The 15,185-nt window shown below is 40.3% G+C and overlaps 1 protein-coding gene across 8 annotated transcripts in view; it reads right to left on the bottom strand.

Moving 5' to 3' along the window:
- LOC121298954 (neogenin-like) overlaps positions 1-14,694 on the bottom strand; it is a 178,400-nt gene extending 163,706 nt beyond the window's left edge. For 5 of the 8 annotated variants that reach the window (XM_041226327.1, XM_041226323.1, XM_041226324.1 and 2 more), the window contains exon 1: positions 14,072-14,693. In XM_041226327.1, the coding sequence (XP_041082261.1) occupies positions 14,072-14,159 (88 nt within the window). In that variant the 5' untranslated portion in view covers positions 14,160-14,693. Of the gene's footprint in view, positions 1-14,071 lie in introns of all 8 variants that reach the window. The other 3 variants (XM_041226330.1, XM_041226331.1, XM_041226329.1) reach the window with 1 other exon arrangement.
- Between the last annotated feature and the right edge of the window lie 491 nt (positions 14,695-15,185).

The raw sequence follows: 15,185 nt of genomic DNA, 5'->3' as shown, positions 1-15,185 counted from the left end.
GAACTTTCAAGCCAACAATGACCTTGACAGATCTGCAGAGCGACATCCTGAACCAGTTTCCTGCCTGCCCGGCTGCTCAGTTTGGGAGGGCGACCTGATTTGGGTAGTGCCTGGGTGGTATGATGCATCTTCCACTTCTTAATAATGGACTTCACTGTGCTGAGAGGGATAATCAGTGCCTTTGAAATTTTCTTGTACCCTTCTCCTGCTCTGTGTCTCTCTACCACTTTATCCCTGACTAGTTTCGAAAGCTCCTTGGTCTTCATGGTTTCTTTGTTGGATCACTATGTGAGTTGCAGCTTGAAAGTCTTTATATACCGGAGGGAATTTAAACCACTTTGAGTACACACGGGCTGAAACCATTTCACTAATTTTGTGACCTTTCAAACAAATCATTTGCACCTGAGCTGATTTAGGACTGCAAAGTGAGTGCAACTGAGATTAATCTGTTTTTCCCTATAAATCTTACTTATTTATATTTTATATGCATTTCTTTTTTAACTACCAATGTGGAGTAGTTTGTGTAGATTCTACATGTAAAGTCTAATTTGAAAGCGTCGTGGAGATAGCTCAGGTGCCAGCAAAATGTGAAAACTTTGCAGGGAGGGTGAATACTTCTGCAAACCACTGTGTGTGTGTATGTATGTATGTATGTACACACACACACACACACACACACACACACACACAAACACACACACACACACACACAGTACCAGTCAAAAGTTTGAGTACACTTGCTGGAAACTAGGTTTTTTTCATAATTGACAATATTTTACATCAAAATGAAAACACATGTTACAATATACAAAATAATCTTGGATTCCTCAAAACAGCCACCCTTTGCCTTAATAACAGCCTCACAAACATGAGGCATTCGGTTAACAAGTTTCAGCAGGAAATCACCCAACATGTCTTCCCAGCTCTTCTGCAGCAATTCCCAGAGATGTAGGGCACTTGTGGGTAGCTTTGACTCTTCTGTCCAGTTCGTCCCATACAAGTTCTATGGGATTGAGGTCTGGAGACTGGGCAGGCCAGGTCATTAGATTGAGTTGTCCTTCACTTTCCCTCTTCGCCAGATAGTTCTTGCACAACTTTGAGGTGTGTTTCGGGTCATTATCTTGCTGAAGAATGAAGGAGTGCCCAACTAGCCGTAATCCTGATGGAATGGCATGCCTCTGAAGTATGCTATGACAGCCATGCTGGTTGAGCTTGCCATGGACTTGGTAAAGATCACAAATTCTGTCACCAGCAAAGCAACCCCAGACCAGCCTCCTCCATGCTTGACAGTGGGAACCACACATGCAGAACTCATGCGCTCACCCTCTCTGCGTCTTACAAATACTCGGCGGTTGGACCCAAATATTTCAAATTTTGACTCATCGGTCCATAAGACCGACTTCCACTCCTCAAATGTCCAGTTTCTGTGTTTTTTGGCCCAGGCAAGTCTCTTCCTTTTATTCTGCACTTGTAACAATGGTTTCTTTGCAGCAATTCTTCCAGTTAGGCCAGTTTCACGCAATCTCCTCTGAACAGTTGATGTTGAAACATCTGTACTTCTAGTAGCATTTAGCTGAGCTTGTATTTCAGGGCCAGTTAATCGCCAGTTACACATACTTGTGACTCGAATGAATTTGTTCTGTGATTCTGAGGTTGCCCTTGGCCTGCCTGACCTTGTTCGGTCCTCATGAGTGCCAGTTTCTTCAAATCGTTTGGTCTTGGCCACAGCAGTTACAGACACTTGCAAAGTTCTTGCAATTTGTCATAAAGATTGACCTTCATTTCTTAAAGTAATTACAGTCTCTTTTTCTTTGCTTAACTGAACATATATTGCCATTTTCTGCTCCCTTACATTCAGGAATGACAAACGTGTGCCTATGCTACCTATATTTATATTAATCATGGACCCTCACCTGTTAACAATAACTAGTGACAAAAGGTTAATTAGGTAACATGCTAGTTAACTTAGAGAACATCTAACAAAGACACTTTTATACTTAGGCCAGTGTTCTAACACCGTGTTATACACATTTCAGACTTAACTGACTTGGGCTTCAGACTGAAATCCCCTATCTTTGGGCGGCCATTTCATTGAAATTGACAAGATTTACATTTTCATTTAAAAATAAAATTTTTGAATGAAATTCACTTATGTTTATCAGCTTATATAAGTACACATATCATATAATTAAATATTAAGTGTTTATAGACAAGTTTATACAGTTAAAAGCCGGTTTCAAACACGTGTAGTCAAACTTTTGACTAGTACTATATATATATATCACTCTACCACAGTGTTCTTTATTAGTCAACAGTCTGTCGGCAAGGATCCTCAAGGGTTGAAAAAGTCCCGAGTATATTTAGATACACTTGACTCAGCACTAGGTAATACAACAAAACAAACATTCAAACCTGCAATGCACTGCACTGTTAAAGTCTGATTAATAATTCAGTGAATAGTGGTGGGGGAGGGGGGTTGATTAATTCTGTTGATGAGGTGTTTAAGGGAAGACAGACTCCAAGCGATACCATTAGGGCACACAGTGAAGGCACAGAGCATGAGAGCCAGTGCAACTTGCTAGTTTACCTGCTCCCGCTGGCTTGCTGCCAAGAAGCCTCATTAATGTTCTGCACTAACAGCTTGCCTGTTATTTCCCTAGTCCCTCCCCCACCTCCCCAGTGGAAGTCCCTTCAGATGTCTGTCATGTGAATCCTGCGCAGGAATGCTGCAGCCAATCCGCAGGTGTTCCTGCCATTCCCTTTGTGTCGTCGCTCTCCAGGAATTACCGTGTACCTCTCAAGGTCAGGGATCAGGAGTCAGGGTTCAGAGGTCTGTGGATTCCCCACAGCTCCCGTGCAGCTGGGTAGCAAGATAACTGCTGGGCTTGGTTAATACTGCGGTGGCAGACTGTCCAATGTTTTACAGCGCAGCTTTTATACACCACCCCCTCTCCAACGCAGGGACTTCACTGCAGCAACCTCTGGTTCTTTTCAAACCTGCAACCTCAAACTCCAGATCCCAGTTTACTGCATGTGCAGGACAGCAGGAGGCCCTGGGGAGTGGGGTTTCAGCACTGCCCCTCGGGCATGTGTCTCAAACAATAGAGACTACAGTGCTCATTCCTACAGAGCCAGCCTCCTGGGCTTCCACAGCCAAAAAGAAACAGCCACAAATAAATAAAAGCTTAACCGCAGAGTCACATTACCTGCTGCAGGTCTGGCGCACAACAAAGAAGGGATGGATGAAAGACGTATCAGGAAAACGTCCCTCTAGTGTTTGGCTGGGCTGAAGCGCTCTGCTCTTTTCTTAACGCACAAGTATTAGCATGCCCTGTAGCTATGACAATCACATCTTCACGCCAAACTATATTGTTGATCTGGGCATACTATGGAATGTTGTGCAATAACTGTATACATTTATTGGCAATAGGCATTTCATTTCATGCTTACAATTTTTTTTCCCAGGAAAGGAAAGAACCCTCTAGTATAATTTGTTTGTTATAAAATGTTATCGGAGTGACAATGGCACTGACTACAGACAGGCTCCATGAGCTTCAGAGTTCAAATATTGTAACATCCCACTGCTTGAAGTTACACAGTTAGAACGACGTGGCATACAGTCATAGGGCTATGCAAATCTCAATCAAGGATCCGTTTTCAAATTTAGTTAGTTAAATTGTGAAGGTACTAGAGTGGAAATAGCCAGCTCCTGTAGAGTTTGGCAATGAGAAATTAAAGTTTAGACTATGAAATGTTGCTCTGAATGGCACGTGTATGCAAAACAACTTAATTTGATGAAAATTCAAAACGTAAATCAGCCTAGCAGCAATGGGAAAGCAAAAGAAACACCAGCAGAGTTCTGTAGTGCGAGGATAAACAGAGACAGTTCTGTTTTCTGATCTAGGCCAATGGAATGCAGTTGTCAATCACAGCAGCAACACCAAAATAACAATTACTAGAACCTTCAGGGCACAGACAGTTTCACTTCCCAAAAGCCTAACCTTGCATTGAGGTGAACAGGTGAGGTAGTGTGCTGAAAACATTTCCAGGGCCACAGGTAAGACTAGCCACCACTCCCACTTTTTCTTTTTATATAAAAATGCCACGACAACGTCACTTTGGTAATTACTTCGAAAAGAAAAGACTAACTAGGCCCATGCTAAAAGCCTGAATCATTTCTGTAAAGTAGGCCTATACCCGTGTTTGGCCACCAAATGCCTGCTCTTAAGGTGTTCGAAAGCTAACTTTTTTGACAAACCAACACAAAGAGTCTTAAAATCTACTAAATTCCCCCCATTCGCTGATACCTCAGAAAATGGAATTCAACTTAACAGTAAATGGCCATTTATATCAGTAATAATAGCCTGCCTTCACATCAAACGGTTCACACAGAGAGCCAGAGCAATGTGGAAAACAGCATGTTTGTACAGCAGTTCATTTAGAAGACAGAGGGGGAGAGCCTACTTTTGCCAGCTCCCTCCTTTGCAAAACACAAACACAAACAAAATCCATCTGTAACTGCAACATTTGAAGTTGAACTTGGCAAATTAATGCATGTAATACAGTATGAATGAAAAAGGTACAGTGTTTTTTTTTTTTCTCTTCCTTGTTAACTAGAGTTTATTTGGCTTTGGCGCCCTCAGTTAAGCCAGTCTTCTCCAGGCTGTGTTGATAAAGAGGCAGTCCACGCACAGGAGGACACAGATCCCTCTGTTTAGTGCTGCCAAGTGCTACAAGCAGAGAGCTGGCCGACCCAAGGCTTGTTTGAGCAGCTCACACAAGACTCTCTCTGTAACCCCCTCTTCGTGTTTGTGTGCCTCCTGTCTTGAAATGAGCCTTTGATAGAGCATGGAGAGAAGAGAAAATGAAAAGGGCAGAGAGGGGTCCAGACTGGCTCAAGATGGTGTGCCTGGCAACGAAAAGCAGTGCAAGCAACAGTACCTGTTTGAGAGTTCAGAGAGGGAAAGACGGAGTGCTTGAAAATTGCGTGCGTGTGTGGAGGGGAGTTGGTAAAGGAAGTAGGTCACTGGGCAGCCCTTGTTTTTAGGACAAGAAAGCAGTAACTCATCAAAAGCGTTCTTATTTACTAAGTGGGTCAGGGTCAAATCGGTTCAAATTAATCTGTGTCTCATTTGGAAACATACAGTGCCCCTGAACCTGGGTGGCAACGAGGAAGGGGGTGGGTTTGTTGTGTAAACAGTATTCTCTAGCCTTGAAAGCCTGTCCATGCCTCTGTGTTGCCCCCTTTGTGTGTGTGCCCATGTGTTTTCCATATTTGGCTTGCCATACAGGAGCAGAGAAATCTTTTAAACTGGATACAATTCCAGTTAGTTTGATGATTTTTACAGGATCCATTTGGTTTGTCAGGTTTGTAGCTCAAAAGTGAAGGCTTCACCCCCATGATGCATTAATGGCAGGGAGTTCTAAAGGAGATTACTAATGAGCAGTCAATCTGAAATATCATTTCAATAAATCTTAGGTAACAGGAGAAGGGGCCTTGAGCCAGACAATAGGTTAGCGTGCTCGTTCAGCGTGGGACTAAGGATGTTGGCTTGTGTGAGTTTCAAAAAACTAACAGCCATAGTAACCTCTTCATACACACGTACAAAGAAAACGGCTTTGGAAAACTGTTAATAGCACCAACAGCATCAGTCGAAGTATTTTTACAAAATAAATTTTACAAAATAAAAATTATTTTTAACAATTAACCCACTCTAGTATAAAACCCACGCTTTACAGTTCTGGACACCCTCTTCCAACGATAATACCTTACTCTGCCATGGTGGTCTATCACACTTCCAAAACCCCAGAGTCAACGGACAGTATGCAAGACAGACATAGCTCAGTAGTACAGCAAAAAATAAACAAATTGAACAGTTCAAAACTGGTAGACAAAGAGGATTTGAAATAATTGTGTTTGTGCTGAAACTTGGCAAGGACATTAAGCACTAACTGTGAGAATCGTGGGGTTTAAAGAGCTTCCTGTCAGTCAGAAAGGATTGTATTTTTGCCACACTTCTTTTTTGTGGATAAACTACAGTTGGGACTGTCAACATGTCGCAGTAAGTGAAACATTTCCATTTTACAGATTCTGACAAATGAAGTGATAGCAAGAATAATCCATGTAATGGTGAGCTCACAGGCCTATTCAAGCAATGGTCAACAGTAAAAAGCTAATGAACAGGAAACTGCCCTTTAGTGAAAAATACTGGAATTTCATTAGAAATTGTTTTGTCATTTTACAAAGTACAGCTACTGTATTGAGATCCCACAGTATTAGTTAATTGTAGGACTATTGTACATGCTGTCTCCTCCATACCCATAGCTGTCAGTCGGCCCACCCCAACCCCCAAACCCCCAACCCCCACCCCCTGCGGACCCCACCAGCACAATCCCACATTCCTCATCTCTGTGAACTGCAAATATTATCACACACAGGTTCAGAAGCCTGCCACCCCTATGCAGCCAGACTCAGTGTTTCACTGTCAATCACAAACCCCATTATGAGAAGCCGTTTAGTTAAAAGTACTAAAAATGCGAGACAACATGTGTACTGGAATGCTTCTGAATAAATAGTGAATATTAAAAACCACTGTCCCCACTCTGTAAACATACAGAGGCCAGCATCTATATCTGTCATGCAATATTCTAAAATTCTAGCGATTTAACACTTGAACTGAGAATATGAACCCGTATTGCGCATGTATTGCAGTGGGGTTAATGCTTTGCCTGGAATCATCTCCGTTACACTGTGATCCATGCTTTATAACAAAGCCATGCAGCAAGACTGAAATGCTAAAATGAGCAACATTTCTTCAGCACAGGGGTGGGCCCGGGGTCTGCATTAGGGGTGTCAGTTTGAACTGAAGTGCAGGGAATCTCTCAACCTAACCTGGGACACACTCAGCTGGGAAACCAAAGCATAAATCAATAGACAGACTACAGTGAAGCCAGCTCTAAAGCTGTGAAGATATTAAATCCCCATTTACTAGATATCAGGAGGCTTCTGCTCTCAGAACACGGTGGCACTCAGGAGGACTATGATGTCATAAACAGTTAATGATGATGTCACACCCCCACTGGAACATGATTTCATTGTTTATCTATGGGTAGAGAAGTAAAACGTGTTATAAAAAGTACACAATCTTAACACTGAAGGTTACAGTAGGGTGAAAGTTCAGGCAAACATGAACTTTAGTGTGATTGCACCCCCCATTTCAAACCCTGTAGGTAAAGATTCTGAAGTGTTTGTAACTATAGGCCACCAACAGCCAGCTTCGAAGCAGCAGTCTCACAGTTTTCTTGTGTGCTTGCACAGCTGCTGCTTATTCTTGACAGAGTGCAGTTTTACAGGTAGTTCAATGCATTCAAAGCACACAGAAATTCCACGGTCAGCAACAGAAGTCCTCCATACTGGTGTGTTGCTTAGCCCACCTCTGAACCTCTGTGGAGTCTGGATACAGCATAAAATTAATTGAACTGCTAAAGGCCACCCCAAAAATGCAATGCAGTATTAAGCAGAACATAATTTCTGCAACCCAAACAAGATTTACAATAAGTGGCATGGATATTAAAAATGATGCGAAAATGACATTTACTAGAAGTATTACATTAAAATATCACACTTCTAATCAACTTGGGAAGTGCAGGCAGTCAGTGAGAATGTCAGAATGTCTTTGTACAGTGATAAAAAGTAACTGCACAAATGATACAGTACTAGCAACTGCTGAAAATGGCTCTATTTGTCACGCGGCACACAGTTTGGAAAAGTGAAGTTCACTTCCTTATAAAATGTTCTAATGGGAGAACCAAAATTCCACGAACTGGCTGCTCACCGGCCCACTAAACCACAGGGAGAGGGGGATAAAAAGTAATCTGGAGAAAAGGAAAAGGAATTCAAACAATGAGGAAACAGGCAGTGGCTAAAAAGTGAATCCATTTTTATTCAAATATGAGAATTGGTGATATCGCACTTTCAGCCAGAAGAGCAATTACCTGCTGGAGGGAGATACTGCAGCAAGTGTCTATTTCTGAAATACTGATAATCCTGTGATTTTTAATTGCCTAATTGCCCCTTTTTCAACCCGCACGATTCCTATTATCTGATGATTATACCTTATTGAATGGCTTCGGGACGGTTGAATTACAGAGCGCCCCGGTGCAGTGCCTCCGAAGGGCTGCGGTCAGCTTTGTGGTTACAGTGATGAAATTCTGTCACAAGGACGGGAAGCTTTTAACCTCCTATACGCCTAGTCTCATTCGAAATGTAAAAATCAGGGTCAAATATTGCAATTAAATGTATTCATGAATGCAAAACAAAAGTATAAACTATAAAACAAAAACATTCAGAAAAAGTCCCCTTGAATGCAGGAAGTCTACTGTATAGTCAAAGCATTGGACTGTGTGTAGCACTTCACTCCCTTTACAGGCCTGGCTATGCCCATAAGGCAATTAGCCAAGGGCTATTCTGTTTTTTTTCTGGCTATTAGAATTAATAAACCAATCCAGAAGCAATCTAAAGCAGCTGGCGGCAACAAGGACCCCCTTCCAGCAGACAGAGTCAATCCCTGGGAACAAAATGACAACCATTAAAGCTGCAGTATCTTACAATCATGTTCAATTTAATACACATGATTCAGTCCTGCACCTGCACCATGAGGTTTAGTGGCAGGTTTCTACAGTAATTTAATGTTCTAATGTAGGAAGGTACGTTAAGGCGTTTTATATGTTATTCCAAGCTGGTTTGCTTGCTTACATTTGTTTTTTACATTGGAAACTGTACAAATAGACATAAACACTGTTTTTCAGCACAAAGAAGACAACAACTGCTCAAGTACATTTTTGCCACCTATTGACTTTGATGACATTATTTATAAAGCATCTATTACCACAGTCTTAATAAAACTGGATCCTTTCTACCATTCTGCATTGAGATCCAACAAGATCCAACTCACTGTGACTCACAGTTTGGCTGGTCTGTCTTCTTTCTCTTTGCAAAGATTTAAATTATTTATAAGGTTATCCTTGGCAGAATCCCAAATGATCTTAATACATTGTTAATTACCTCTAGTAGTACTCAGAATCTCAGACTGTTCAATAAAATTAAGGAAGGAACTGACACTTTGTGTCTTGATATCTTTAAAGGAATAGAAAAAAAAACAGACGTGTAGCTGAGCCATGCTTTTGTTTTGGCCAACACTCCTTGACCAGTTCTTCCATGAAAAAGAGATTTTAATCTCAATGGGATTTTCATGATTAAATGAATGTTGAATAAAAACAAAATAAATTGGGCATGTGCACACATTGACAAAGGTAAAATGTACTGCATGGGTGTATTTTGTTAGCTACAATAACTCTTTGCAATTGCACCTTCAATCACGTCTCATTAACCAGTACAAAGCTGCTACTCTCTGCATTGTGTAACAAGTAAAGCGGATGCAATTTAGCTGAACCGCATGCATGCATCTCTTTCCATTTACAACTTTAACCATAGGGGATCACAGCGCTCGCTCCAAAACCATAGCTCAAAGAATATAGTGAACCCATGTAACGAGAAAATTTTAATTAGGCATACTGATGAATCAACAGCTTGGCAAACCGTGCAGTCATTGATCTCAAGGAAGTCGTTAGGAGATTATCACTGAACTTAACAAAGATATAATTAGTCTACTTCGAGCAGTAAGGTGAGCTTGGTGTTGTGGCGTCAACCAGCTAATTTTGTTTGCAGCATTTTAATGAACCAGAGAAGGCACAAGGCTTTCTTCTTGCAATGGCTTCTGATAGAAAATCCCTGTGCCTTCTATTTTACTCTTAGGAGTCGTTTCACACACCCTGATTAGCACCAATATTGGACTGCCTAATGCACCAATAAGTAAGGCAGCCCAAAATTAGTACAGGTACAAAGTCAAAAAACAGCAAGTGCATAATCAAATATAATCTGGTACACCAGTGTAAGCATAAGCTACCCCCCAGCAATCATCCATGTAGCATATCTCATCTCTCAATACTCTAGGGTACATCCCTCCCTTGTGACAACATAATTACTTCCTTCCCTTCACACACCCCGTGACAAGAGACCAGCACTTCACAGAGTGGCAGCACTGAAAACAGCATCAGCCGGTAGGCAGGAGCAAGAGACAATGCGTGAAGCTCCTGAAACAGGCAGTTCACACGGAAACCACCCAGCAAAGACTAGCACTTGAGTATTTGTGATCTGAAACAATAACATACAAGTGAATAATAAATTGAGGGAATATCTGCTAGCAAATATGAACCCTCTGCAGCTGTGCCATTTAACCCTCTGAGGCATGTTGCCAGTTGGGTAAAATCCACAGCCGAACTGGCTTGAGGCCAAGGTCACCCTCGCAGTCATGTTCTACTCTCTAGCACATGTAATTGTATAAAATATCATAGAGGGAACACTTTTCTAAATGTCACCGACGTAAGCACCAGTGGGGCCTACCTGCCAAGGCAGTTTCTGGAGTCATGTGTAACACTGAATTCAGGGTCTTTCTTGAATTTCCAGTGGGCAGCTTGTGACAAACAATATGTTCCCTTCACAAAATACTTTGTAATGACTTCGAAAGCAAGTCAAAGCAGCATGCACACACTGGATAAAGGGCCCGCCTTTACAGACAAGGGCATTTCCAAGCATGCTGCCCCAGTCACAAGAGTAGCAGTTGCATGGTTACCGCACAGGGTTTATAAATACACAAAACCCTTTCATATCAATCCCCTGTACATTATACATATACAGCTATGGCTAAAAGTTCAGCATCACCCCTATAGCACTAACTCATTCTGCTTCACAAATTCATATGAAACCTGCTGAATAATGTTATATCAACATAATGAATTACATACTGCTTTATAGTTTACCATATATACTTAATGAAAAACTGGTAGAAATTGCAAAATGTGACATTTCAAAATCTAACATGAATACTATATTACTAAAAGATTTAAATTATGTTTGAGATATATCTTTTTTTTTTTTTTTAATCCTACAATTCTAGCATGGTGATGCTAAACTTTTGGCCATAGCTGTAACTGGACTACAACTACAAGCAATTTAATCTTGCACCTGGAATAAACCTGTTTGTGTGTGTGTGTGTGTGTGTGTGTGTGTGTGTGTGTGTGTGTGTGTGTGTGTGTGTGTGTGTGTGTGTATGCATGTGTGCTGCAGAAATAAATCCTCTAAAGCTATTTTAAATTAATAGTAGTAATTCAGGAGTGCCTGGACCCATTAGTAATTTGACACCCACGCTCAATGTAAAGGCCCTTCTCGATCCCCTGGAATCCATGAAAATTCCCCAAGGAATCCTTCCCTCTTTAAGCTCCTTGTTTTATTGCTTTCCAGGCCCCTGTCCCTTTCCTCCCTGCCCCCACCTCTCCTCTTTTGTACTCTACTGCAGCCTGCTCTTGATTTGCTCTCCCCAGTCTTCATCAACTTCTTGACTCAAAACCCCTGACAACCCCAACCCCAACTCAACCATCAATAGCAGTTGCCTATTTCACCGATATCATTTTTATAGCCTGTAGCTTTGGTATTCATGAGACAAGGCCTAAATCGTGGCTTGCGCCCCACGCACTGCCAAGAATCTGAGTTCAAACAGTATTACAGTATGAAATTCATCATAAATAAACACCAGGACTAAATGCAGCACATTTACAACATAGAGCCGTACTGTACCTCACCGATACCAGAGACAGACTGCTGGGTAAAGCACTTTCTTTGACAAGAAGACAGTTGCACTTCATAATGACAGGATACAGTAGCTGTAGAGTGCGTCTGTTCAAACTGAAGTTTGTAAAGATCAAGCTTTTCCTGTGCATGTGATCTCCTTGTTCATGCCGCAGTGTTCTAGATAGCGTGTGATACGGTGCTGAATAATAAATACTTGGCAGTGTTTTATGTGCATGATGTTATTGTTCGTGCTGGCAGGCAGCGTAATATAATTTACAGTAGAATCAATTCATCTTCAAATCGTGTTTCACTCCAAGATCCCCCAGATTCCTTTCTCACCCTAAATAATAAATAAACGCCAACCACAGCGTATTCAATCTCAGTTGGTGAAATAACGGCGTCTTTGTTGTTGTTGTTGTATGCAGTTTCCAAGGCCATTATTCAAAAGACTCCACTCGCAGAGCAAGAACTGAATTAGCTACAAGTAGCTCAAACAAATACATAAATAAATAAATAAAAATGAATAGCAATCTTGTATTATAAATGACAATCGTGCGCTAAGACGAGATGTGGTTAACCGGCACTATTACACAGTTAGGATTTTAATAAAGTATCATTAATACATTCTCATTACAAACAGAAAATCAGCTGTCTGCGTGATAATCTATATGCATTTGGGAATGAAAGGAGTCATATTCTGCGGTTATAAATAAGTGCTAACTTCAAAACAATCTGCCTGACAATGCGAGGAGTGATGATTTAAAAGCATGCGCAGCGAATCGTGTTGCTCTGATCAATATTGAAAGCACAGCAGTTACAGTATTCTGACTGTCACTTCTTAATTTCGTCTACCTCTACTTCACTGCTCCACTGTACTAATAAAGCACTGAGTCCCTATGGAAAAACTTTTGCCCACTGAATAAATTACACACAAAAGTCAGAGGTCAACTACTTAAAAAAACGCGCTTCGTCCCCGTGCTAGCATCTGATCTGTAATTTACCATTGCCTCTTTCTATTCATGAACTGGACAAACAAAAGTGCTAGAATTACTTATTTATTAAATTCACAGCACCGCTACAAACTGTATAAAATTGTGTTCAGCTATGTGTCGTATATTATTTATTAAATGCTAATAACACAATAGTGCACAGTAAAAAAAAAAAAAAAAAAAAAAAAGTTTTTTTTATTTTGTTTTTTTTAATAAGCATGTACCTGTACTTTTGCTAGGTACTTGAAAACGACAACGGCATAAAATCGAGAATCAAAAGCAACATAATGGAAACCTCGTTTTCATACATTACGGTCACTTTACAATAACATTTCTCCTGTAGGTACCCAACAATATACATACATATACATATATATATATATATATATATATATATAGAGATATAGAGAGAGAGAGAGAGAGAGAGAGAGAGAGAGAGAGAGAGAGATATAGATTGTGGGATATATATATATATATAATAGATTATATATATATTATATATCACACACACATTAATCCAGTTGCACTTTAATCTGTAAATACAGAAATGATGTTATTTAATGATGTATCTCCTACTCATCGCGTTCTCCGACATTCACATTACCACACAAATTACAAGACCAACCATGTACATAACCGGAATATGTCCTCAAATATAACAGGCTGAGAATTAGTGATAAAACTAGATCTGTGCTTTTGAATACATTTATTTCGTGCCTGTCTTTTTAAAATTAGACAATCTAAATCTGACTACACAAATCCATTAAACTAAATCTTCACTAGTTATCCGTACTACTCAACAACCAACAATAATAGACTCTGCGAGTTTGGGGTTCAAACTAAGTATTTCAGTCAGAACCAAGTACAGAATCATGTATTTATTTATTTTTGTAAACTATCAAGAACATGGTTTAAATTCCCTTTTAATTTACTACACAAAAGACGAGTCCCCTCTCATTCTGTGTGCATTAGTCGACTTCAGAATGTAATGTACCCTTGCACAAACCAACCATGCGTCTGTCCGCAAAACAAAAATCAACACGAAGTGCCAAGAAACACTGACATACACTAGCCGATACTCGATGAGATTGAGCGTCACACATTGCATGGCAGTACTATTCTAGCGTATCCTACTTTTAAACAAAAATAAAGATCGCGATAAGTAAACAAAGGAGGATTATTTCTGAAACAACCCGTTTACATGTTTATACATCTGACACTGCAAACTGACAGGTCAGTACTGTGTTGCATTCCAATACTCAGCTGTGCAAACCGCAAGCGTCCTGCAGCCAAATAAATCAAAAATCACGTTTTATTTAACTGCGACTGATTTAAAAGTCACCACGAAGAAACTGAAAACATGCACCCACGCACACAATAACATTTCATAACTTACCTTTGTCTGACTGCCTGGCCACGGTAGCCGAAGAAAGAAAGGTGATACACGAAAGAGAGAGGAGCAACCGTGCTCCCCACTCTGCCATCACTTTTCAAAAATAAATGTTTTTTTTTTACTTGCAAAAACCGCTCCGCAAAAAAAAAAAAAACAGCGTTTTAAATCCTGTTCGTTTACCGTCTCTTGTTCAGTGCCTCTCTCTCTCTCTCTCTCTCTCTCTCTCTCTCTCTCTCTCTCCCCCAAAGCTAAACAGTAAAGTCCTTTTCACTTTATATTATATTAATCAAACACATCATGGATCAGCTTGGTTTGAAACTGGCCGGGTGAAACATGCAGTGTCGTATCGAAAAGACGAAGGGGTTGAATTTCGTTTTCTTGAGTAAGTTAGAAAGGAAAGCAAGAAGATCAGAGTCAATCCATAACATCGGAGAAGCCGCACTCTCATAAACAGCACCGATAACAACACAACCAAGGAGGATTAAAAAAAAAAAAAAAAAAGAAACCCAAATGGACTTTAAAAATGGGTGGGATCCAAGACAAGGACACCAAACAGACGAGTCTAAAAAGCTGATCTGCCGCGGGAGACGCAGACGCTGCTTCTGCTTGGAAAACAGCAGCGTGGAAGTGGGCTAGAATTCTGTGAGTGCCAGCGGAAAACACGATCTGGAGTTCACGGGAATTCGGGATCGGGATTCTGAATTCCAGGAAATGATAAATCCGAAAAGCGGGATGGATTTCTCAGGGTCGATGTCTCTATTTAAATTAAAACTGTGCAAAATGAAGCACCCTATTCAAATATACAGTTACAGAGCAGATGTACACTATCAGAATATACAAATATAGGAAATTGCATTACAATTGTTTTTTGTTTGTTTGTTTTGTTTGGTTTTTCTAATATTACCCAGTCATATTCTTAGTAATGGTGGTGTGTATGTATCTTTTTTTTTTTTTATTTATTTTTTAGTTTCTGACTATAGAATAAAGCAAATAAAAAATAATAATATAAAAAGCATTCCGTTAGTGTAATTAATATGCCGCTGAATTAACTATACTACATTATTTTATACCCATTGTCTTATCGATTTTGCACAGAGCGCTTGAGGCTTTGTTAAAC

Source organism: Polyodon spathula, chromosome 24, assembly GCF_017654505.1.
Source record: "Polyodon spathula isolate WHYD16114869_AA chromosome 24, ASM1765450v1, whole genome shotgun sequence".
Classification (NCBI taxonomy): domain Eukaryota; kingdom Metazoa; phylum Chordata; class Actinopteri; order Acipenseriformes; family Polyodontidae; genus Polyodon; species Polyodon spathula.
Note: the sequence above shows the minus strand (reverse complement) of the source record. Positions and strands in the feature narration are given on the sequence as shown.